At 30.7% G+C, this 26,260-nt stretch overlaps 3 protein-coding genes across 6 annotated transcripts; all 3 read right to left on the reverse strand.

Moving 5' to 3' along the window:
- Positions 1-2,602: 2,602 nt before the first annotated feature.
- On the reverse strand, positions 2,603-6,614 carry LOC130904177 (uncharacterized). Its single transcript, XM_057816783.1, has 2 exons — positions 6,440-6,614; positions 2,603-3,379 (listed from the first exon to the last, which is right to left on the reverse strand). The coding sequence occupies exons 1-2, from the start codon at positions 6,440-6,442 to the stop codon at positions 2,669-2,671; spliced, it is 714 nt and encodes a 237-aa protein (XP_057672766.1). The 5' UTR covers positions 6,443-6,614; the 3' UTR covers positions 2,603-2,668.
- Positions 6,615-10,911: 4,297 nt separating this feature from the next.
- On the reverse strand, positions 10,912-20,964 carry LOC130904178 (pseudouridylate synthase 7 homolog). Its single transcript, XM_057816785.1, has 9 exons — positions 20,689-20,964; positions 19,968-20,357; positions 18,281-18,427; positions 17,271-17,605; positions 15,458-15,667; positions 14,851-15,037; positions 13,702-13,882; positions 13,482-13,633; positions 10,912-11,295 (listed from the first exon to the last, which is right to left on the reverse strand). Exons 1-9 carry the CDS (start codon positions 20,813-20,815, stop codon positions 10,952-10,954), a joined length of 2,073 nt encoding a protein of 690 aa, XP_057672768.1. The 5' UTR covers positions 20,816-20,964; the 3' UTR covers positions 10,912-10,951.
- A 3,509-nt stretch (positions 20,965-24,473) lies between these two features.
- Positions 24,474-26,260, reverse strand: LOC130904179 (uncharacterized). 4 transcript variants are annotated; one of them, XR_009060821.1, is made up of 6 exons: positions 26,058-26,260; positions 25,805-26,001; positions 25,595-25,738; positions 25,224-25,480; positions 24,589-25,134; positions 24,474-24,533 (listed from the first exon to the last, which is right to left on the reverse strand). XR_009060821.1 is itself a non-coding variant. In XM_057816786.1 (5 exons), the coding sequence occupies exons 2-4, from the start codon at positions 25,975-25,977 to the stop codon at positions 25,255-25,257; spliced, it is 552 nt and encodes a 183-aa protein (XP_057672769.1). In that variant the 5' UTR covers positions 25,978-26,001; positions 26,058-26,260; the 3' UTR covers positions 24,795-25,134; positions 25,224-25,254. The 4 variants fall into 4 exon arrangements, 1 of the variants encoding a protein (XP_057672769.1); XR_009060820.1 differs by having other exon boundaries at positions 25,224-25,703; positions 25,761-26,001; XR_009060819.1 differs by having other exon boundaries at positions 25,595-26,001.

The following is a 26,260-nucleotide window of genomic DNA, read 5'->3' on the forward strand; positions in this document are numbered from 1 at the left end:
AGTGAAGTTTTTCTTTATATCAAACCAAACAGGTGCATGTTGACTTCACTATGTAATTTGGAAGAGTTTGTAACTCATTGGTGGGACTAGGATCTTAAAACCCGGTTATTACAGGTTAGCCATCGAGAGTAGCTGATGCGCCCAAGATCCCTAGCAGCCAATTCTGGTTTACAGATTCCTGTGTTGACCGCTTTTACAATGTTTAGAAGGGGGGTTCTTCGTTTATGCAGGTACAGTGAAGGAATAAGTATTATGGATTAGTAAGATTGTATTATTACATCACTCAAAGAGTCATATGAGTGACACAAATATGGCACTGCTATTTTTAAATCCATATGACGATTATGAAGTACCAGCTTCCAATTATTTTCAAAACGATAGATTAAAAAAATTTTTTGTGTTAATTTATCATTGCTTCTTTATGAAAAAAAAAAAAATGTACAAGCCTAGCAATGGCTTCAAAAATTTTGTCCGCACTCTGTTCTATTGAAAAGAACCATTTGTTATTGTTTTTCTGAATTTAAATGTGACCGTACAGAAACCGATGATGGCGAACGTTCTGGTCATCCAATTGAGGTAGTTACTCCAGAAAAAATCAAAAAGTGCCCAAACTGGTTATAACTACTCGTAAATTGAAATTGCGAGAAGTATTTGAGGCCGTAAAGATATAAGAAGGCAGTGTGGTTACAATTATGTATGAACATTTGTCTTTAAGAAAGCTTTTTTCAAAGTGGGTGCCGCGTTTACTCTCAGTCGATCGAAAACAACAACGTGTTGTTCTGAGCAGCGTTTGACCATGCTTATACGTAATAAATCAAATTTTTTGCGTCGATATGTGACAATGAATGAAACGTGGATCCACCACTTCCCTCTTGAATCAAGACAATCAAAAAATGTTTTTCTTATTCACACGACTGATGTATCTTACCTTCCGTCGTGAATCGTCGAGAACGTAAATGTTTCTTTAGATAAAAGAATTATCAGATACTTTTCACACTATTGGAATAAAAAAAAACTTATATGATTTTAGATGTTTAAAAATAGTCGAAAATCATCAAATATCGTTTTTTTTTACGATACAACCAGCAACTTTAGGCGAATTCAGTTAAACAAAGATAGGTCTAATTATTTTTTATATACATTGAGGACATTCTTAAAACCCTTTTTCATTATTAGAACAAAAAATGAATTGTTTCGTAATTTTTCTCATTGACCGGTATTTTCAGTTTTTTGGTAACATTAATCCTACTGTGCGATTTCAAATTTTGAAAAAAAAAACATATTTAAATATTTTTCAGTTATAATGACGCCTATACGCCTATAAGAATTGTATCGCACAAAAACTTTTATCAGGAGATATTTTGAATAAATTTACTAATGACTTTGATTATAATACGAGGATATATTGAAAAATTCTTAGCCTACTATATAACCAAACAAAATTTCAATGTCAAAATATTGTATTACTCAACATATTCTCCTCTTAATTGGATACATTTATTACAGCAACGTCTCTAGACCTTTCAATAAAAATGTTTCTTCTTGATCTGCAAATCAGACCTCCACAGCTTTTATTACCTCCTCGTTTGAAGAAAATTTACGACCTTTTAACCTTTTTTTTCAGTCGAGGAAAGTGACGATAGTCGAACGGAGATAAATCTGGTGAATAAGGAGGGTGTTCTAGTAATTCAAACTCTAAATCACGAATTTTTTTAATTGGCAACGTGAGATTTGTGTACAGGGGCGTTGTCCTGCAAAAAACACGTTTGGATAACTGTCCGAGTCTTTTCTCTTTAATTTTTTCACGTAGAGTGGTCAGTAATGTCGAATAGGAATCTTCAGTTATTGTTCTACCTTTATCCAAAAAATCAATAATGATTATTCCATGGAAATCCCATAAAACTGAAGTAAGAACTTTTCCAACAGATTTATGGACACGAAACTTCTTAGGTCTTGGAGAACGAGAGTGTCGCCATTCCATCTACTGTTGCTTTGTTTCTGGATCGTAGAAATGTACTCAAGTCTCATCCATAGTAACAATTCGGTTTAAGAAGTCTACATCGTTTTCAAAGCGAGCACAGATCGAACGCGCACGCTTTTGGTCAACATTCAAACATTTGGGGCTCTATTTTGCAGCAATTTTTCTCATATCCAAATTGACGTGAACTAAATAATGAACGCGTTCATACGGAATATTCAATGCTTCAGATATCTGTTTCAGCCCAATTCGACGGTATTATAAAATCATGTCATGTACCGCATCGATATTTCCGGGGACTGACACAGAAACTGGCCTTCCCGATCGGTCATAATCTTCAACCTCTTTTGAAATTTGCAGTCCAATTTTACACGGTCGCATACAAAGGACATTGATCACCAAGGGTATTAAGCATAGCTTCGTAAATCTGCTTACCTCTTAACCCTTTTAAATAAAGGTACTTGCTGATGGCTCGATACTCCAATTTTTCGCTTTTTTGACGTCAAACTTTACACTGACACTTCTAATAAGTTATTGTTCGTTGCTATGGTAACGCAATATTATGTTTATGCATGGAACTGGTCTAGGCTAACGAGATATCGTGAAAATGAAGAAAAGTTCAAATAAAACAGTATAAAAATGTTTATTCTAGCTTGGCTACATATTTTTGTATCAAATAAAATATTACACTCAGTTAAAATTGTCATTTGAAGAAACTTTGTAGGAATCCATCAAACCTTCAAGAGATAAATTGATTGAATTGTTGAATGGATAAGTTGGACTAAAGTTATCGATTATATCAATAGGTTCGTTTTCTTGCTGTAGAAGACACTGAATAAGATTATTATCCCTTTCGGTAAGATTACACTTGTTCCAAAAATTTGAATCATAATTGAAAATGAGATCTTCATTGTTCAAAAACGGTGATGGAATGTCCAGCATATGTAATTTATTATTTGGTTTGGTCAATGTTGAAGTGCTATTCAACTTTTCAGGTACAATTTTTCTAACAGTGGGTAAATTTATTAGAGAAGTTGTGGCTAAGGATTTCCTCAATTGCAATCTTCTTGTGAAATTTCTTTTGTTAAAATAAAGCGTTTCAAGCTGTTGGTTATCGTTCGTCAAATCTATTAAAGGAACATTTTTACTTTCTGTGTTATATGAAGTTCCTACATAAATAAGGGATTCAGACGATGGTATTTTTCCAGTTTCCAATTTTTTTGTATACTCCCGATACATAGATTCATTTTCTGAATATTCCATATTTCTCTTGATCAATTTTTTAGCTTTCCCTTTTTTTATTCTTGTTCTTTTCACTTTGCTTTGAGGCCCCATGTTCTTCTTTCCCCTTTTACATTTATTATATGTGGAAGTATATTTTGGATCTCCCTTGTTAGAACCCTACAAAGTAGAATTTTATTTGAACTAAAAATGTAGATATTTCTATCCCATATCCCAATATACTGTATGTAGATGAGGTAGTAATAGCATATTTTTAGAAAGTCGAAATAGAAATTTTGACTATGCATACGAGGTGTAGCTATAAACTAACGATACTTGTGATTTTAAACATTTGATTTTGATATTATGTTTATTTATTTACAATAACCTTCAACATACACCCCTTCTCTAATCCTACATCACTCCAAGCGAATCTTCCATTGCTCGAAACGGTACAGGAAATGTCAATAAAAATATTTTTTCTACTACCGTGCGTAAAGTATGTGCTTACATGCGGGATGTCTCAGGTTCAAGTCGCGCTGATACCATTTTTTATTTTTCTACTTATGTAGTAATAATTATTTTGATTTAGCATTTATTCCAAATTCCCTGTGACACAGTAAACATCGCATTCGAAAGAGTAGGCTTCAGGCTAAACATCTTCTCAGCTAATTTGACAACGCATAAACTATTCAAAAACACGTAGACGTGACAAAAATTCATAGACTTATTTCAATAAATTATGAGTTTCAGTTGCAGTTTTTCCAAGTTCCATGTGACACAGTAGACATCGCATTCTAAAGAGTATTCTTCAGACTAAACGTCAGTCATTAACCTTTGGTATATGCATACTTTTTTCTGTAGCAGCGCTAGTCTCGTTAATTGAAAGCCACACCTCGTAGATTAAAGATGTTGTGTATCAAGTATATGAAATAAATCAGTTTTTTATTTCTATATCATCAAGCATATCAAAATGTTATTAATTGTTAAAGTCAATCTATTATTACTTGAAGAAGCAATAAATTTTGTGAAGAAAAAAATAACAATGAATTCTGTAGTCTTGATATCATAGTAGACATTTTTATTGGAATTCTATAAAAATAGAATATTAAAGCTTTTCAAAAATTGGTTTTTTGTCCACAACTCGCTGATAATGAAGCCATGAACTGAATACTGAAATAGTCATTCACATTTTATTTCATCCATTATATACAATAAATAAAGCAACTGTAGATTATCAGTCCATTACATCAAATCCACCACGCAGGCATTCATTAAAAATTACTTATGCATAAGTTTCGTATGTATAATTTCTTTTCTCCAATAAAATTTTTAATTTAAATCTCTACTGAATATTAAAAAAAACTTACCTACCTGAAAAGCTACTTTTTGGAACCGGAATCGTTAAGATGAATTATAGGCGTTACTGAAAATAGAATATCCATTTTCTTTCTTTATTACATGTTCAATACAATTTTTTCATACATAATTATCAACTTCCGATATAACTCGACATATATTCCAACCACTACCCCTCTTAAACCATTACCGCTTAGCGTTACCATTTGGATACGAGTGTAGACTCCCCTAAACTGTCACTAGTCACTAGTGCTGACCCTCGACCTCACTTATTTATGTTGAAACACCATTCAGAACATATAATCCTATGCACAAAGTTTATAAAGAATGGTATGATAAAAATGGAGCAGCAGTAGAAAGGAAATTATTCAATGAACACCTCGACAAAGACAATATATTCACCACTGGGAATATTGATAAGGCAGATCTTAATATAATGAAGAAGGATGTACTAAGTTGGAATTTCTGGAAGGTAAGTTTTACCTTCAGTCAAAAAGTGTGTCAGACAGTGTAATTGTGAGTGTTGGTGTAGTATAAACAGTGTGTTCAGTAAGAGAGATGAAGCCCATACAGCTAAGTAGTATGTGATCTCATGGTGCTCAGATAATACAATGGTGATCATAATAGATATACGAAGCTTTCCACTTATTAATCTGAACAATATTACAAACATAAACTACAGATACATAACTTCACCATTTACATAAATAATAACAAGGGCGTACACTGTTATGTATGGCATGAAGATGATGGTGAGGAGGACTTCTTCGAAAATTTAACAATGGGACTAGAAGAAAGTCTAAAGGGACTAATCTCTTATAGAGGATGCACATATTAAAATATAAATAAAATCCTTGTTTGTGCTTTAGCAGATTACACAGCATATTGAAAAAGTCAAACTTGGAAAAGCCCATATTATGATGAGGGTGGACTGTACATTCATCATTATTTCAAAGTGCCTATTTTTACACCAGATGAATATATAATCATTAAATAATTTATATAGAAAATATCCGATATTTAAATAGAATAATGCTTCAAAAAATAATATCTGTCAATAATTTTTTTTAATGATTCCCTTATTTGTTTATTAAAAATAAAAAATAATTTAGTAATAAGGTTATTTATGTCGCCTTAAAAAATATCCAAAGTGGATATAGCGCACTTTTGGATGCGCAAAAACGATATATTCACTTTTGTGTACTTTTTCAATCCAAACTTGTATTTATAGCCTGAATATATTGAAATAATTATTTAAAAATGTAAAGTATGATTTTATAACTTATATAGTATATAATACAAGTGAAAATATAATAAAAGGACTATTTCAATAAGATTATATAAAACTACCATATTCACAATGAACTAATTAAATGAAATAACTATGTATTTTGTTTATAACTTAGTATAACTCATCAAATCTACAAAAATGAAGACTAAATAATAAAATTTTTACAGTACTTAAAGTGATATCACATTATTTGTTCACTTCCACATATAGATTGTTATACTAATACTTCTGGTAAAAATATAATAATCATATGCAAGCAGGATATATTTCTTTCATTCAATTAATAACATTTCAATATTATACAAACGTCTGTATCAGGATAAAGAAACATTTGAAAAAGAAAATGAAAAGTAGAAATAATTAATAATGTAAATTAATAATCGCCTAAATTAATAACCACGGAAAAATCGTCCACCAGAAGTATTTTGGAAAAATTTAAAAATCAAAAGACGTAATGTTCATGATTGATAATTCAAAGAGCGCATTTATATTCAAACTGTCAAAGCAAAAACAACAATGAGTAGATAACTATAGTCTAGATGTTTTAATTTTTTTTTAATTTGAATATAATATCAAATAGAAGTACTTACCATGTTTTGGTTAATTTTAAATCCAAAGCAGTACTCCAAAATAGTTTAAAAATCGAATACCTGCAGCCTAATTAATTTTGTCAGAACGTCAATCTATTTAACCAACTAGATTTGCGGATGATATTGGAAAATAACAGTATTGTAAATAAAAAACACAACAGATTTCTTGTAACTATAACCACAAACAAACTTTGATAATTTTATCCTGCAATATATTATGGGAGGTTCACAACTTTATAGTTCTAGTTAACTTGACAGATGAACATAAGTATCATAAATTGGATGAAAACGCGAATTGGGCAGTTTAGGATAAAATTTTCTAATATATTTATTATAAAAATTTCAATAGAAAAATATTAATTAGTGACGTTATAAAGAGTTTTTGGATTATAAAAAACGAATTAAAGTAATTTTAAAAGTTAAAAGAAAGAATATTTTTCCAAAATTAAGTACTTTAATATATTTTATAAGATTAAAAATAATGGTAGGTACTTCATGAACACTTTTCTTAAAGTGAAAAATTGAGGAAATACAACCCTTTAAATAGGTTTGTTCTCAATGGAATTCATATTTCGGGAGTGATTATAACACAACGATAATCAATTTCAAATTACCTCCTAGAGTATCCCCGTATGAATAACTTTTTTATCACTCTGAGATATTATCTTATCCGAAAGAGAAAGGGTATAAATTCGACTTATATGTAAGTGTATTCTTAATTCAACGAAACACACATTGAAACCAATACTTAATTTGAATTTCTCGAAGGTCTAGGAACAAGGGAAGCACTAGCCAACTCATAAATACTCTTCCAGAAAAGTCGAGACATGAGGAAATATGTCTATGCCTGTTTCATAGACTACGAGAAAGCCTTAGATCGAGTTAATCATACAGTCCTTCTGACATTACTACAGAAAAAAGGGTTAGACAAACAAGACATCGAGTTTATTAGAAACCCTTATTGGAACCACGAAGCAACGGTTAGATATGGACAAACGACATCAGAATCGGTATGTATAGAAAATAGGGTACGACAAGGTTGTGTTTTGTCACCAATACTGTTTATTTTGTACTCTGAGCAATATTTAACCAAGCAATAGGCGATGACGAGGATGGAATAAAAATTAACGGCAGAACATTAAACAATATACGTTATACAGACGAGATGGTTATCATTGCAGACAATCCAGACGCCCTTCAACGCCTAATCAACAAAGTTGTAGAAGTGGGAGATCAACTAGGCATGAAAATTAATGTAACAAAACAAAAGTAATGGCCATAACAAGACTTCCAAACCCACAACTGAACATAAACATCTATGATATCGCAATAGAGAAAGTTGAGATTTTAAATATCTTGGCAGCTGCATAACGACAAATGTAGAACCTGACATTAAGAATATGGCTAGAGTCATATTCTAAAAGGTGGAAAACTATTATGTAACGCAACCTTGAACTTAAACTTAAGATACCGTTTTGTAAAGGCGTACGTGCAGTTTTCTTGTATGGAGCGGAAACATGGACATTAAAAGTGGATACCATAACAGACTCGAGGCTTTTGAAATGTGGATCTTCCATATACTAACAAAAATATCATGGAGTCAATAAATACCTAACGATGAAATGCTTAAACATGAGAAAGGAGAGTTTCTTACAACAATAAAGAAAAAAAAACCGCTTATCTCGGCCACATATACCGTCACAAATATGATATACTGAAATTAATAATAGAAGAAAAAATCGAAGGAAATTTCGATCTGGACACAGACAACACTCATGGTTAAAAAACATACGCCATTGGACTGGTATGAACACATCATCTTTATTTCGCTCCACTCAGGACCGAAATAAGAATGCCGAAATTATCGCCGACCTACATTAAATGATGATGGCACCTGAAGAAGAAGAACACATTGAAAGACCGCTCAGTAACCAGAATCATTGTGTGTGAGAGTTGCTCCAAAATCTAGAAGACCAGGACGAAGCGACGATGCAAAGTTAGATATTTTGCTGTCATTAGAAGACGACCCTCACGCAATTCCGACAGAAATTGGCTAATAACAAAATGTTAATCAGTCGTTTATAGTAAAGTTTTTAAAGAAAGAACAACTACACTCACACAAAATTCAACTTGTTGACGAAATTTTAGAAAAGAAATAGTTTTCTTTGTTTCTGGCTACAGAATTGGTCCTTATTTCTTTCGTGGGAATTGAACATCTAAGCAATATTTACATATTTTCATATGACAATGTTTCTAATTGCGGCATTGCCAGATTTACATAATGGGGAAAATTTTATCTAGATATCTACAAATGATTGGACTATGTCGTGGACAGCTACCAATTTATAAAATCATTGGCCTTCAGACAGCTTCGGCCAATAGAAATAGAGATGATCAGTCCACGTAGACTGACGGTTTGTTAGATGTTAACCGAATTTTATACGGGGAGTAAACATTATTTTTCATTTCTTAATTTGGTATGAATGCCGTGCGTATTTATGAAATATTGATTGTTCCTCGCATAATTGTATTCTGCAATTGATATTAGAAGAACTATACTTCAGCCAGGTAAAGTAATCCAATAAATTCCTCGAATTCAGCTACCGCTTTGACTTCACTTCTCTAACTAAACTAACTCTAAACTCTAACTAACTAAAGCGGTTGGGAAGATGTTGGAGGCTCTGCTCCCTGTTTTAACATACAGAAATTTGATGGGCCAAAAGATAATTTGCTCATTTTGCAGATTGAATGCGCCCGACGGAAGGTAAATGTTCAAGGGGCTCCAAAATTATGTATTTTAATACTGAACGTTTATAGAATAACCTCATAAACTTGGGGGTATTAGTAATAAGGGTTTTAAATTGTGTAAAACTTGATTTTATAACTACTTTATTATACATGTTAACTATAAAAGTGTTGATTTGAGAGTGGTTGTAATTTAAGTTTATGCAGCTTGAACTTTTATAGACTCCATATTATAGTTTAATGGAAAACATAAAAAAATTAGCATTCATAACGATATCGATCATTAATCTAACTTCATAAAAATTCACTGAGATTTATAGTTTACTTTCCATTAATAATTATTACCTGTAGGTTCGTGTTGGTTTATACGAAAACATTTTTTTTCCTTGTAGTCGTTGCTTTTTCTCAAATGTTATCCTTATAAATTCCAGTCTCTTTGTTTATACTTTATGAACGTATTATTGTCTTTAATCCTCCTGAATTATAAAAACCGGAAAGTCAATAAAGAAATAAAATTCAGTATCGCGACGTTTTCAATTTTTTCAACAATGCATATGAGTTTCGAAGGTTATGACAGACATATGGACAATGGATTCGAAAATATTCATTAGAAAAAGGAGTTCTGTGTGAGCGAAAAATTTATTGTGAATTGAATGGTACCTACTCTTGTATGGAGTTTGGGAGTTTTGGTTTGCTAAAAAACTCCGTAACCCCTTTATATGGTTGCTCCATTTAAAAATAGTCACCTAAGTAGAAATAAATTGGGTGTGGAATGAAACTACGGTATAATGTCATCGACGCCAGGATTTGGTTATAAAATTTTGTGAAGCGGCTTAAAATAAATAGAAAATGAAGAATAAGATTTTTCGATATTTCGCATAGTTTTCCAGATATTCCAGACTTGAAGTCGATAAAACCTAACCTTACCCCACCAGGGCTTCGCCTTTGAAATGTACGTTTTGCTTGATAAGATCTAAACAACATATTTCTACATTTAGTTATCGATGAAATTTTCATATTATTGCTAAATAGTTTCCTTATTTTATAAACGGTACTAAAAAAACCGATAATTCTTTTTAAAAAAGGTTGAATTATTCCCGTATTTATCCTATATTATGTAGTATTTATCAGGGAATGATGAAAGTCTTATAACTGCCCATTTTGCTTCAGCAATCGGTTCTTTACAACATATGGGAAATTTTGTAAAAACTATACTGAATACACTGTTAATACCACCATTACACCAACACTCACGATTACACTGTGATGTTCGTTTAGATAACCAAGTGATCTTAAACAGTTTACCTTCAGTCTCTGAGTATTGGACAGTTTGGATGCTTGGGCACCACCTCATAATTCAAGGTTTATAGTCGATATAAATTTTGTTTAACCGTTTATTTACTGATAACACCTCTGAAATATGTCATGATTGATTTCATTTAGTAGTAAAAACACACGATCGTTGGTTTCGTACACATCAAAGTGAAAATTTTTCAAGATTTCGAAGAAAACATTAATGTAATAACCCAGAAAGCATAAGATTCTCTGTAAACACTACTATTTTATATTAATCGATGAAAAAACAAGAAAGATTGGTAAAACATTTTGTCAGTCATATATTTTATATAAGAGATAGTTGTAATGTTTATTTACAACCTGTTTTTTTCTCAGAATTTCTTATATACTTGTAGCTATCAGATGTAAAACTTGAAATAAAACTTGGAAAATATAACTCAAATATTTTAATTTTTAGAACATATCTGCTTACTAAGTATTTTCTTCTAATTTACGTTTCTTCAGAGGAAGTTCTTCATCATCAGTATTAGTTGTTGATTCAACTGTATTAAAAACGGTTTTCTTAAACAATTCATATTTAAGAGGATCTGTCAATAAACTATTTGAAATATGGTTAGTCTCGTTTTCTTGAACCTCGGGTTCACTTTCTACAGATATCTTGGGAATATTTTTTACTTGATTCGAAACGTGGTAATCGTTCAATTTTGAATGAACGCTGGTAGCCGTATCTACTTTCATAATTTGCCTAAGTAGCATGGTTGCGTAATGGCAAGTGGATAAAGTAAATTCCATAATAACAGCTTTATATTTTCCATCTAAAAAAAAAACAATTCATTATTATTATATGAAAACTAAAGCGAATTTGGTGGATGAAGGTTTTGTTTGCCTAACAAAACTTTTAGGAATAAAAACCAAATATCCACATCAGTATCTGTTATTGAAAAAACTGTTTGTGATCATTTTTTATTGTAAATTTCATAGGTCAATTGCCCATAGTTCTTGATACTAATCTTTACCATAATCAGTGGTGGATTCACCATCAGGCTCGGTAGGTTGTAGCCTACGATAGCAGATTTCAAGGGGCGGTAAAGTATGTTCAAAAAAAAATATATTGTTCACAAAGAGAAGACCAGTTTAGAAATTTTTACAGAAACAAAAGTAATTTGTTGAACGCTAAATGTCTTTTAACAATTCTTTGTTGTGAAAATAATAAACGGTCTTTCACCTTATTCCCTAAATATAAATATGAAATCTTATTGATAAACAATGTACATTTCTGTTTATTGAAATACCATACAAGTTTTGGGACATACTTTTGCAATTTGTTACATAATTATAAATAAAAAAATCATATTTTAGTATGATAACTTGTTTAACATAAATACTTATATTGTCACGAAACGTGACGTTCTATGAGCAAATGGAAGAAATTTTCGGATTCAGCACACCCAAAAAGTGTTACGCAAAAAAAACCAAAACAGCGCTCAACTTTTTTTTGCAGACTTGTGTTATTAACCTTACTCGGCCTACTCGGTTAAATCCTTACCATTCAAACCCATTTGTTCGTTAAAATGTATGCTTGAGAATTACAGTACCTTTTTTATTCTGAAGACTACTAAAGTGCAATAAGTCAATCACTCATTAATAATAAAAAACTTTTTTGCTGTTGTACCTATAACAAATACTTTTTTCTATCCTTATCTATCCGTATTGAAAGGACGAGGTCGCGTCATATGTGAATCACTTTCAAAAGAATCCACTACAAAGCTTGAAAATACAGAATAGAAGTAATACTTATAACGATGATAAAACATTAGGTTAATAGAACAAATGTTTAAAATATTCGATAATAATTGAAGGGGAGAACAAATTTGTTAGCAATTAATTAGAGCTTCATTTCCATTCAAATCAAAGTCTTCCTATGCTGTTTCAATGGCTTTTCATTTGATTATTGAAACAAAAATTTCTTTGCGAGTTTTTTTACCAACCATCCATAAATTTTCAATGGTATTTATATCAGGACTATTTGTCCGCCACGGTGTTGGTAAATTACATCATTTCCATCATAAGTTTGATTTATCTATGGCAAAATAATGTCTAGAATATTGAGGTAATCTTCAGAGTTGAATGTTGCCCCAATTCTCCAACAAACACCAGGCCCATTGATACTTATCCTAGCTCAAACATTTACTGAAAATTTACCGGACTTATTACGTCAACATATTGCTCTTCAAATCTTAAATTTGATGGTCTGTGAACGCAAATACATCCGTCATTATACGACATGAATGTTTTTTCATCTGAGAAGACAATTGGTTCCAAAAGATTAGATCACAATACACATAATTATAGTCTATTTCAGAAAGGTATAGAGTAATAAAATGGGGAATTCCGTTCAGTTTAGCTCAATTTCGGTGTCGATCATAGGTGTAGGTCTTGAAATAGTATTGTTTGTAATATTAAAATTTCAAGTAATTGCGAAAGAGAATTAGGAAAAGTATGTTTACTGGCCTGAAGTGTTAATATCGAAATATTGTGTAGGGATTACTTATGTAGTAGATTATACAGTTACGTTTTGCGTTTAACAGGTATCGTTTAACCTTCTATTACCTCAGATCACGAAGAATATTATGATTTTTTATAATTCAATTCCTGTATAATGTTCAATAAAAAATAAGTGTACCTAATACTATGTACTTAATGCCTAATTTTTATTCTGTTAAAATAAAATTCTTTCCTTTTTACGATTTACAATTAAGTACACTTTTGCTTCAACTGAACTCTAATTATCGAATTATGTGCCACCGATTGAAAATCCGCCACTGACCATAAAAAATAAGTGCTATTTTCTTATAAAATTTTGAATTTTCTATTAGCTCAATAGTTGAAGCAAACTGCATAAATATTCATGTAATATAAAAAACAAGTAACACATTGTTACATTGTAAACCCTTACTAGTTTCTGGTACGATTATTCTAATCAATTTTTCAATAAACTCACTTTCCACTGTTTGAAGCATAGTATCTCCCTTCATTTCTTGCAAATCAGATATAATTAAATTGTCTGTAGGGTCATTATATGAAACTATCTTCCATGTTAAATCTTGAGGTCTTCCCAAAATATTTCTATAATCACCTGACAAATTGTATGTTCTAAAAAAAAGTGACGATGAAAATCAAAAGAAAAAAATTTGAAAAATTGGAGTTTTATCAATACTAACTTAACACTTTGTTGTGACATTTCTAGATCTAAACCACATTCTTCAACACTTTCTTTATAAAATTGTTTCAAATGTTCGGGATAAATAACATCATATCCTGGTAATGTCATCACAACATCATACATTGAATAATTTCCTAAATCATCTTCAGTCAAAGTTTTTACCAACTTTCTACGTTTAACTGAAATTGTAAAAATAAAAATGAACATGTTTGTAGTATTTGTTTTAATGTATTGACCAAGAAGTGAATTTTTTTTAATAGTCACACATTGAAATATGCAAAAACAATCTACCAGACACAAAATAATAGAAAATGACGTAAAGGCTTATTTTACGATAATATACAAATGTTTAACTCTTTGCATTCAAGATTAATGAGGATACCATTAATTCTAGCACTATATTAGTTACAAATACACGAAACATTTATTTTGTAGCTATCTTATAAATATATTCTAACTTATAAAAGAAAAACATAAATTTTAGGGCCTAAAATTCCGTAAAGTGTGATATCTTTCGCAAAAAAGTTCTAAGTTATGTATATTTTGGGGTGGTTATCAAGGACGACGGAGACGAGAAAGGAAATTTAGAAGTAAGGATAACGAAGGTAAGTAAACAATTAAGAGCACTGAATGCGATAACAACAAAAAAGTGTCCAGAAAGGCGAAGCTAGATCTATATAAAACAATAATAAGACCAGAAGTGAGCTATGGAATCGAAAAGTGGAATCTCAACAAAGCAGAGGAAGAGGGATAAATATTTTTGTTGAAAAAACAATTAACTTTTATAAACAAATATGTTTAACCAATTTTTTAATGATTTTGTTTATTGTATTTGCCTTTGAATTATCTTCTAATTGTTATCTAAAAGAATATTGATTCATATAAACCATTGAACCGTTTCCATTGGGTATTTCAGCAAATCCAATCTGTTTATATATTATATTACTTTCATCACTTTATTTATATTATTCTACAGTGCCTCTCTGTGATTTGTTGCAGCGAACCTTCTAGAAGCAGGTAAAGTACCTAATCTTTCAATTTCCAAATAGTCTTTTGAATCAAAAAGAATCATACATAATGATAAAGATAAATTTTCGAAACACTTGATTTTAGTTACAAATTTATTAAAAAAAAAAGAAATGTTTACCTCTTGTGGTGTGCTCTTCTTCTTGTTCAATCAGTTCAGTTTCCCCGTTTGATTCTTCTTTATTACTCAGTACCAGGTCTCCAGCGACAGGTTTCATACCAAATAATTGCAAACGTTTGGAAACCATTTTATTCCAAATCAAACTTTGGAAAGCATGTATATATAACAGTCGCATCGATCTCGGAATCTATAATTTATTGTATTTCTGTTAGAATATGATAAACAATCGATGTAATAGTTTTAATTCGATTATTTGCTAAGGAAAATCCTACTATATTTGGGTTAATAAGAAAAAAATGATTGTTTTAATAAATTCAGGATTTAACTTTCAATTAAATTTTGGAATTGTACTCGATTTTATGATGAGAGTTAATGTTTTAAATTGAATGTTCACATTATCAGCCTTTGAATATATATTAAAATGTTATGATTATTATATTCTCTTTTTGTCTTCAATAACTTAGGAAAATATAGAGATCTACTCTAGAGACGAAATTACCTGGTGTTTTCTAGATGTGTGATAACATTTATTATATAAAAGTTTGTTACTTTGTCTTTTATTTGGTATCTATTTAATTTTTATATGCACTTAGTATTAAAAAATTACCTTCTCTAATGCATTGACATAGTCGTTTTCCGCTGAAGAATTTAAACCTTCTAAAAGTTTTCCTTCCACGCTCGACTTGTTTCGCTGAAGCACTTTGTAGGCTTCTTTTGCATTGCCAGTTTCTGCATAAATATTTTTAGCTTTTATTATATCACCTTGATTAGAGGACGGATCATCTGATAATTTTGGTTTCAAAATTTGGTCTATTGCCTACACATAAAAAAACAGAATTAAAATATTTAATATATATCCATAAATTAATTTAATATAATTTTCTAAGTCTAAAGCGCTACAAATCTTTATGTACAAAATACATTAGTTATTAGAAGAGTCTTAAAATCGTTGAAGGAATTCAAATATTTTAAATGAAATATGTTTATAATAAAAATAAATTTTGAATAAAAATTTTAATTATAATTGTCATGCTGAATTGTACTTATTAGTTATGACAATGTAATAACTATAAAGAAGTGTATGTTTAACTTAGTTTTTTACCATATCTGGGGGATAAGGTATGGTAAAATGTAACAGCAAAAAATCGTAAATGATTACCAAAATTAGGTAAAACCACATTTTAATGTGAAATTATAATCAAAGTTTTTACATATTTACCATCTAATTAAAGCAAATAGCTTCAAACAAATCATAGTTAACCCAAAAATAGTTAATGGACACCAAACTATTAACAATATTTTAATTTAAAATGACATCAAATATTTAACATGTCCTATTAAAGTAAATTACTCTAGGTTAATAACTAGTTATCCAAACATAGTAAACAAACTCCTAAAGTTTGACCCTTTATTATCATAAGATTTTTTACTTACGACAAGCTTTTATGTCTCTAAATTAATTAACTTGAGCGTTTATTGAACCAAAGGTAAAAATAAAAGTTTCACAATTTCAATAGTCCTTTATTAAAAACAAACGTAAACGTCAGTCCATTTAAAAATAATAATAAACATTTTAACAATCTTAAGAAGAATCAGTCTTCTGTAATAATTTATTGCACATTTAATGCTTTCTTAGCTTTGGCCTGTTGTCTTCTTTTGTGTTTCATGCCAATCAGAATAACTCTTGCCTCTGAAGGTAGTTGGGACATGCTCAAGTCAAATTGCCAAACCCACAAGATGCTTGCAAATATAATCTTTGAGAAACTTTGGGCAATTACATGTACCCTGTAACCAATTTGCTTTTCTTCGAGGCATTATTAGTTCCCACTCGCTAAAATGTTGCTCTTTCTATTCATCAAAGGTTTCCCAAGGCGAAGAAACAAAAAATACCCAATGAACGCAAGTTTTGTATTTTATTCATTGTAATTTTAGACTTCATTCTTTGGTGTTAAGTGTATATTTTTGATAGAAGAGTTTAAAGTACAAAATTTTTTTTGGCGGTTATCATATTTAATCCCTCTTTAAACAACATTAATTCATTAAATCAACAAACTATAGCAAAGTTATAGCATTTGCTACCGTATTCTGAATGATTTTTGTAGAGAAACTTGAAGTATGTTCCTAGTAACATGCCACAACAAAAGAACCAATTTAATTGAAACTTGACTGTAGCAAAGTTATAGCATGTGCTATCAAATTTTAAATGTTTTTCAAAGAAAAACTTTAAGTACTTTCCTAGTAGCATGCTAAAACAAATATCTCTCTGCAGGTCTTATCCATTTTTCTTCATTCAATTCAAGTAAATATGACTTTATATATAATAAAGTTTTGTCTCAATAAAATTAGTTCTATGGAAATTATAGTACTCATTTTCAAATAAATTCTCCACTAAAGCATGATACAAATATGTTGAAACATACCTCTTTCCATTTCCCTTGTAAAAGACTGATTCCTACTTTAAACGTAGGTACATCCTTATCATTTCCAAATCTTTGTAACCCATAGTAGTTGATGAACCCATGTTCATTTAAATAGTTTAAAGCTTTATTTATTGCTTCATCTGAACTAGTTACATTCCTTAAGGCAATTCTAAATCTATTACCCTTCAACTGTCCTAGTTGCAAAGGGGTATCTTTAAATGTGATATTTCCTACTTTAATATTGAATAGTTTCCGAGTTTTCGTTATTAATTTCCATGGTTCTACTTTATGAACGCAAAACCACTGGGAAGAAATTGATCTTCTATCTTTATTACCTGCAAATAAATAAACATGACATGGTTCCTGATTCCCAAAGTTCCCTAATATCACTCTGCCAATAGTATTCCAACCACACTATAGTCATTCTTATCAAGAAGGAGCAGAAATAATAAAATAAATGTTAATTTTATGTAGATCACATACTAAAGAATGAAATAAGAAAGTAGATCGAATTGCATGCACCAATCGACAATCATAAAAGAGTTGATTAGACATGCTGATTTCAAAACAATTTATATTAGCAAAATCAAAGAAAAATGCTAAGAAACAAAAAAGCACAACCCACACAAATCCTATCAGCCAATATGAATTATCATGATTAGAACTCCAATAACAAAAGTAGAAGTGAACAAGAAATCCTTTCATCTCTTCTTCACAAATGACTACCTACTAGCAGGAAAGCATAAACCAATGTGCGAAATATGCTGTAAACTGTGAGACATTTCTTAATTGACTGTATGATATATGATAATGAATGACAGAACAATCAACTACCACATTCACTGAAGAAGCTAGTACGAGAAGTCATATATATTATTTATTAGTAAATTTTTTGTTTCCATAACAAAATGTAAAATTGTTGGGATCTCTTTGGAAAAAACTGGAGTTTCAAACAAAATAAAAGAGATATTTGTTTAAAGAAACAAATAACTTAATAATATTGACATTACCAGCATGTGTAAATTTTCCTGTAGATATATTTAGAGCATTACTAATTTTGAAAGCCGCTTCTAAAGTATCCATTTTTTCTTTGTATAAAATAAAATATACATATTCTCCTTTATCTGGAGGCCACTGAGACCGTACATCTTGTTTCACTAAAAATTAAAATAAAACAACTTCACTGTGTTTCATAGCTGTTGTATACAAATTTTTTCACGCAATATAAAAGTGTTTTGAAACTCTTACAAAGTATGTAAAGTATTTGAAAAAAGCATGTAAATTTGAATTTGAAGAAAAATCAAATACAACTTTTAGATGAAATCAGTTCTTTTATAAACTTTTTTCTATATTGTACAAATTATTAGCAAGTGCATGTCATAAACTAGTATATTGAAGGGTGAATCTTTACAAGAGTATACAGTAGGTACTAAGAAGGTACCTAGATGAAATTATAAGGTTCAATTTTTTGAAAACAGATTTAATTTTATTTGATGAATACTATTCGAATTTGTTTTATGATATTTGTTTGAATATTGAAAATAGATAATATGAGTCATTAGCTGGTTTCCATTTACATCAAAAAGATTATTCTCACTCAGTTTCTTTTCAGTCTCACAAGTGAGACCTAACTGAGTTTTTACCAGCAATCTATACAAAGCTTGAGACCCTGTGTTTCAGTGAGTTTTGTGAACTCAGATTGAAAGTGAGGTTGAGGACATCACATTGTCAAATCTTGTCATCAATACTATAAACAACAACTTCACCAAATTTCTTAACGTTACACAATTGAACAAAGTTATTAACTCTTTACTCTTTTATCAACTTTCAGTAAGTAGATGCTTTGATCTGTTAACTCATAAGGATGGACTTCACTCCTCCCTTGAAATCATTATCATGCTAAAAAATGCAAATGACTCATTTCCATCACCAGTGAATTCGAGGTACAGATTTTGAAGTGCTAATTTCCCACAACAAAAGAGGACAAGATAACTGCATAAACTGTATCACCCACTTTTCATTAACTGCAATATCTAGCACTATTGAAATATCAAATAGCCTTCAAATAACCAATTCTTGTCCCAGCAACCCACTCAAATTGGTAACACTGTACTTACATTATTTAATTTTTCAAAAAATGGTCATTAGTATTTATATTTCAAATGTTGCTTCACATACTTTTTTTCAATAGATATAAAAAACATAATATCATATTATATAAATGAAGATATTTTGTTATTGGTAAATCTTCATCATCTTCTAAAATTAATTACGAAATAGTTTATTAGAAATTAGTGGATGTAATAATAGCCCAAGATAAGTATACACTATTTAAAAGACTTTTTTCTGATTAATTGGTTTACACAATAATATAGTAGTATTTGGTCCAAAAAGTATATGCTAACTCAGTTCTGTATATAATGATTAGAATTAGTCAATATGATTATTTTACTGTTGTACTATTAGCCACAAATTTGTAACTTATGTTTAGATTTTCATTTGTTATGAAAAAGCTAATTGTTGTATTGACCACACTTAGGAGGCAGTTATTATTTTGTGCAGATTTTTGTACGTAGTTCTTTGAATTAATGAAAGTTATGACATAGGACTGTTGTTGGTGAATCGGTACATGGTACTTATCACCAACAATAATAAAGAATTTGTTGTTTGTCTTAAATAAATATATATTGCACTTACTCTCTTTTTCATATTTTTTAATCTGGATGTGTCTCTTATTATCAACACTTACAGTAGATGCAATCACCTTTTGGCCAAAATAACTTTTGATGCAGGTATGTAATTCCAGTCTTTCTTCCTTATCAAGATGTTCAATATTCAGAGAGATGGATTCTGTATCTGTACCACCATTGTTTGCTAATGTTTTAATTACTTCCCATATTTCTTGTGGTATGTGTTTATTGGGACTGTTTTGAACTTCATTGTAATTGTGTTTAGTCATTTTGGGGGTAAAATCTTTGGGAATTGACGTATCAGTCAATTTTGCTATGTTTCCATCTAAATCTATTTCATTTAGTTGGAAATCAGAATATCGTGCTTTGATTATGCCTGAAAATCCTTCTAGGTCACCTAAAAATATATGCTCTAGTTACTGTAAAAATGGGACATTACAATGTTATGAATAAATTTGAGTTAAATTGTACGTTGGTACAAAGTTGCAACACAAAATCCTACCTACAATTTATTACATTAGATAAGTGGCTTACTTTACCTAATAAATTTTTACTTATACTTTATATATATTTTCAACATATTTAGTTATCTTTATCTTCCCAGAATTTTCAAATCTTTCGTACTTACCCCTAACAATTTATATTGACAAAATGTTTCACTAAGAACTTTCGTAAAAAACATTGTTTCTGTAAAGCAATATATATTTACAATGGAGTTAAATATTTACCTAAATATTCAGTAATTCCCACATCTTTTTCAGATAGTTGATCATAATGTCTATATTCCTGGTGTCTGCTTTGCTTACACTGTGCATTTTGCGATTTAAAGTAAGGTCTTCCTCTCTTCGGTGGCATGATAAGAATAGTTAATCATATGTATCTCTTGTTGTAATTAAATTGATAATGATGATCCTATTTCAACCGCAAATCATTAACCGTATATTTCTTTTGAATGTACGGCATGCAATGTAGAAATAGGTTAAGAAGTTGTGGTGGTAAACTAAAAAAAGAAGAGATCTTTTGGTATTAACGAAAATCACCTATCACTAGATGGCGCTGATTTGGATTAAATAGTGGTGAGCAACAATATAATTTGTAAGGGTGTTTGATGCTGTTTATGTTTTTCGAGATGTTATTAGGGATTTAAGAAGGATTTTTTATTATTGTTATTTCCTAAATTTTTGTCTGGTTAGAACAAAGAATTGTATTTAAAAATCGGTCTAAAAATGACGAGAATTAAAGTTACAAATTTTAACATCATGGAATATATTGGAACAAGAAACAGACCACTAAAAGAAGGAGCGACGGTTTTTAAAGCGGGACAAACGAGGTCTGGATATTAAATAATGAGACTTGTTACGAAAACGGTTTTATTATAAAAATTATTCTACATTCGCACCCTCACTTCAATATACTCCTCTATCCTCGCCTCACAAGTTTCCATACGTTTTTTTTCCATTGATCGAAGCAGTGCTGGAAGTCTTGTTTGGTAAGTGCTTTTAGGAGCTCTGCCGTTTTTTGCTTTACAGCTTCCATCGACTCAAACCGGGTCCTTTTCAAAGCAGATCATTTTCTAACTTTCCAAGTAAATTTGAAAAGACCCGCAAAATATTTTGGTCAGGAGTTTCTTTATCGGCGTTTACAGCCTCTGCAAACATCTAGATGCTCATTCGACGATCTGCACGCTTTATTTGGTTGATTTTGGTCATTGTTTCCATTTGAAACAGTTACAGGGTGACCTGGGCGCTGGTCATCTTCAGTGCTCTCTCGGCCCTAACTACAACGCTTACACCACTCAAAAACACGCGCACGACATACAGAATTGTCCCCATAGGACTCTTGCAACAATGTATAGCCATCAGTCGGAGTTTTTTTCAATTTAACAAGAAATTTGATATTGGTACATTGCTCCTGTTTTTCGGCACTAGAAAAAAACACGTTCGTTTCAAACCGCTACTGCACAAATACTATAATAGTGTCGGAAACGTTTTTTGGATATGCATAGACAAGATATCTAGATACCCAACGCACTATTTGTTATTTATCCCACGTCTAGGGCGCCCTCTAGGCGCGCAGTCTCCTTATTTAAAAGCCAGACCTCGTATAGTATTATGTGGCTTAGAAGGAGTAAATTAAAAACCATTAAAAGTTTGTGTTTACAGTTGACAGGTCTAATTTCCCATCCTCAGGAAATAACAATTAACTTGAATGATATAGTTAAATATTGGAAGTGCTTTTGTTAATGTAAGGCTTCTGCAAATATAGCTTTGCCAGGCTTCCGGATAAATCCGAACATAGGTAGGCTTTTTGAATCCGCGTCCGGCCAAATTAAACGGTGCTCGGCTTTTGTTAGGCCTTTCATATTTTGAAAAAAGAATGGCCGAGCGTAGGTGATGAGACGAGACCTTTAAAAAGGCTATTTGTTCATTATTTCATGACTATTTATCAAAACTTCATCAAAGATTCAGAGTGGGCTGTTTTTGTAAACGCGGTTTTGGTTCTAAGATAATGAATAAAATAAATGCAAGAATTGTACAAGACTTTTGCCCACTGAAAGTGACTACCATTTTGCGTAAATTCAAAGAGAACAACAAAAATTCTGAACATGTGATTGCGTTCAAAGAGAATATTAAAAACATGTACCTACATTATTGTGAAATTATGAAAATGAATTAAAGTGAAATATTTAAGATCTTGGACTGAAAACTTATGAAAAGACACCAAAAATTTCACATGGATGACTTTAAAAGATGTTCCTGAATGGAATCAAGTTTCCATTACTATAAGTATCCTATCACACTACAACGTCAATATTGACGATAGCAAATGTTTTGACCAACTGGAAAATCTTCAAAGTTTTCCGAACACTAACAAAGAAAACGTTGATTTCTAGAATCTGTTAGCACAAGAAATTGATAGCCTAATATTGCTTTTCAGAATTCCTAAATATTTGTCAGTATTACTTTGCTATCCTAGGATAAAACGAAAACATTGAAAGAGCTTTTTCTTTAATAGATCAGCAATCAACGAAAAAAAGCAACAGATTGCATGTTAACACTGTTGCCAAAATGTTGATAGTAGAATTCAATTTAAAACATTTGACAGGTGAAGATTTTCAAAAATACATTTTGAAAGAAACTGAGCTCTTAAATTAATTATTTTTATTGTGTAAATCAAAGAGAAGAAGTTTTCTTTTGTTTTATTGCTTAACTTAGAGAAAAGAAGATTTCGATCATTTTTTTTTTCAGTTAAAAAACTATTATTTGTACCTCTTTTTAGTATTTAAGAATAATTTAAATATTTTGATAAATTTTTAAGCTTCTAGAATTTTATTTTGACTGATGACTATTAGATTATTATTAATAAAGTACATGACAAGTACAATAAAGTACATGACACGTTCAATATGTTTAAATAAATCAGAAAACTAGCTGGCCTATACAAGAAGACTCCTCATACCTTAAGGGTTTCAAAAGGAAAAATAATCCTATATGAAGAAGAAATTCGAAAAACTTGGTGTCTGTGTGTATATATCAAAGAATTGTATAATGACTCTGGACCAGAAGAACAAATTTGATGAAGACGAAGGACCAGAAATACTAAAATCAGAAGTGATACATGCTACAAAGATGGCACAAAACAAGAAAGCTCTTGGACCTGACAACATTCCAACAGAGATGCTAAAGCTTATAAATGAAGAAAACATAGGAATATTAGTGAAACTCTTCAATCATGTTTATTCAATCGCTAAAAAGACTGGTTAAAATCCGAATTCATAACTTTGCCTCAAAACGTCCAAAGCACTTTAGCGACAATAGACTGATAAGTGATGTTCTTGCCCCTTAACGTATCTCCTCTTTTACAACCAATGGATCAGTATGTTATCCAGGAAATAAAAATGCAATACAAAAAAGATTTGCTGTACAAGATTTTGTCTGATTATGTCCTGAATTCGATAAAAAATGAACTTGAAAAATGTGATTTTTGCAATTGTGAACATATTGGAAAAATCTACCCAAAAGTCCTTGTTTGTTCATTGAGCAACGGATTTGACACTGAGTAATACAAAAAAGAAAGATGGAAAAAAATTATGCTCAATATGTAAAGGAGAAAGTTTCTTTTGCTGATGAAGAACATGAGGAAAATACTAATCGTGAACTGATAGAGCTAAGAGAAACGATCGCCGAAAAACTTGTTGACGAAAGTAAAAGTTTAACTACAGATGATGTGAGCCTGTGGTTAGCCGGCGAGGAAGAAGAAAACGGCCAGTTTATAACAGACAGCGAAATAATCGAAGATGTGTTGAGTAGGGAAGAAGAAGATGGTGTTGATGGAGATGAAGCGTCTGCTGTTCATTTTGTTAGCCACGATGCTGCATTGGGTGCCTTTGACCCATAAAGTGGTCAGAAGAAAATGATATTCTTATTTTAAAGAGGCTTCAAGAGAATGCGTCAAAAGTGTCGCTTCAAGCCAAGAAGCAACAGAAAATTGACAGTTTAGTTACTCCAATGGAATAGTCCACCAGAACTGCAAGTCTTATTATGTTTATGTTTCTGTTTACAATAAGCAGAGCCTAAAACGATTATTTTTAAAATGAAGGTTTTTAAAAGAGACAATTAAATGATAACCTTTCTAAAGTCTTCTTGGAACCTTGTGAATATATTGAGAAAACTTCTAGGTTTAAATTCCACAACATTAATTCTATATTCTAGCCGTGCAAAATCTTGTAGATTTTAATAAGAATTTTGCAACAGAAATGATTTAAAAAATCTTGGTAAATTATTTTTAACATATGCTGCATGTTTATTGTTTAAATAAATAATAAATAAGACAATTTTTTTTCATTAATTTTATACTACCAGTTTAATTTACCATCCAAAAAGTAAAAGTCATGTCAGATTTCATAGAAATTTATAGAATTGGCAATAAAAATATCTAACTGATCATCAAATGTAGTTGAACTTTTTCAATTACCTATTACTAATATTTTTATTATTATCGGTTTCATTTAAATATATCAAAAAATATTTTTTCATCAACTTTTCCATGCGTGATATCAAACCAATGTGCAATATAACAATGGGTTACATTTTACCATTGCGCCAGTTGCATTTGTTAAAAGTTGCTGTATTTTGGGTACATTTTGAGAGTTTTCAAGATATCAGAAGTGATTCCTAAAAAATAGTTTTATTTAGTCTTTAACCATAACATGTGCATTCTTATTTATAGTGTAACAATATCATCAAAAATGTAACATACATACCACAAAAATTAATCAACTTTTCATCAGAATTTCAAATTTGTGACAGCTGAAAAAAGTCATAAAATTCAGTTTGTGTTGCCTTATCTTCAGTAAAATCAGTAGAAATTGTGCCTACATGTGAGACTATAACACCTTTATTTAACTTTGATATTATTGCAGGTCCCTTTCCCATGTCCACATTGGTGTTATCTGGTTGTAATGAACCTCCACTTTCAATTTCCATTTGTTCTTTAGATACACAGGCACATTTCTGCAACCTTCAAAATAAAACTAAAATACTATGATATATGACATTTTAAAGTTTAATTTCAATAGCAAAAAAATAAACATTCAAGTAACTAGTTGGTATGTTTAAAAATATGGTTATTTACCAATACCGGTCTGTCCGATTAACTGCTGTTTTTGTTGTTGGATGACTCGGCTGAGGAATTTTTTTACTGGGAATTACATGTTTCTTCAATCTCCGTCTCTTACTGGTTGCTAAAATGTAATACTTGTGTAGCTATAGTAGCTTTCTGAAATTTGACTTTATGTTACTCATAGTAAAATCACTTTTAGTAAAATGGTGGCTGCAAACTAACATATATTTTGTTACAGGTTTTCCAATTTTCAGTACAGTTTTCCAAGCTTTATTTAGCTTGGGATCTAAGGGAAAGGCATGCAATGATATATCTTTCGTACAATATGATGAACACTGTGGTACGGAACATATTTTCCTAGATTTTGTATCTATGGACTTATGTACAGATTGCATCTTCAGTTAAACTTTTTATGAAACCTATAAAACATAGGTAACTCGTTAGCTTCTAGTAATAAAAAAATAGCCGAGCTAACCTCAACTAGGTATTTCCTTGAATGATTTTTATCCTTAATGCTGCATGTGGCCATCCAGTAGGAAGAGACTTGAATGTCTATACGAAACTACCAAAAAGCACTACAAACAGTACTTTAATTTACTATTTAGATTGAAATTTCAAGTAATACTTTTTATTATTTATAAAATAACAAATTAGTTGACTTTGTTGATCACCTCTATT

Source organism: Diorhabda carinulata, chromosome 2 (assembly GCF_026250575.1).
Source record: "Diorhabda carinulata isolate Delta chromosome 2, icDioCari1.1, whole genome shotgun sequence".
NCBI classification, from domain to species: Eukaryota; Metazoa; Arthropoda; class Insecta; order Coleoptera; family Chrysomelidae; genus Diorhabda; species Diorhabda carinulata.

What these genes read in the sequence shown, in the direction of transcription:
- LOC130904178 (XM_057816785.1), bottom strand. Translation starts at nt 20,815, where the DNA reads ATGCCACCGAAGAGAGGAAGACCTTACTTTAAATCGCAAAATGCACAG. An exon ending in GGGAATTACTGAATATTTAG is followed by an intron (nt 20,358 to 20,688) that starts GTAAATATTTAA and finishes ATATATTTTTAG; the next exon opens with GTGACCTAGAAGGATTTTCA. An exon ending in TACAAGGGAAATGGAAAGAG is followed by an intron (nt 15,668 to 17,270) that starts GTATGTTTCAAC and finishes TTTTATGTGTAG; the next exon opens with GCAATAGACCAAATTTTGAA.
- LOC130904179 (XM_057816786.1), bottom strand. Translation starts at nt 25,977, where the DNA reads ATGCAATCTGTACATAAGTCCATAGATACAAAATCTAGGAAAATATGT. An exon ending in TAAAAGTGATTTTACTATGA is followed by an intron (nt 25,704 to 25,760) that starts GTAACATAAAGT and finishes ATTACATTTTAG; the next exon opens with CAACCAGTAAGAGACGGAGA. An exon ending in AATCGGACAGACCGGTATTG is followed by an intron (nt 25,481 to 25,594) that starts GTAAATAACCAT and finishes TTTATTTTGAAG; the next exon opens with GTTGCAGAAATGTGCCTGTG.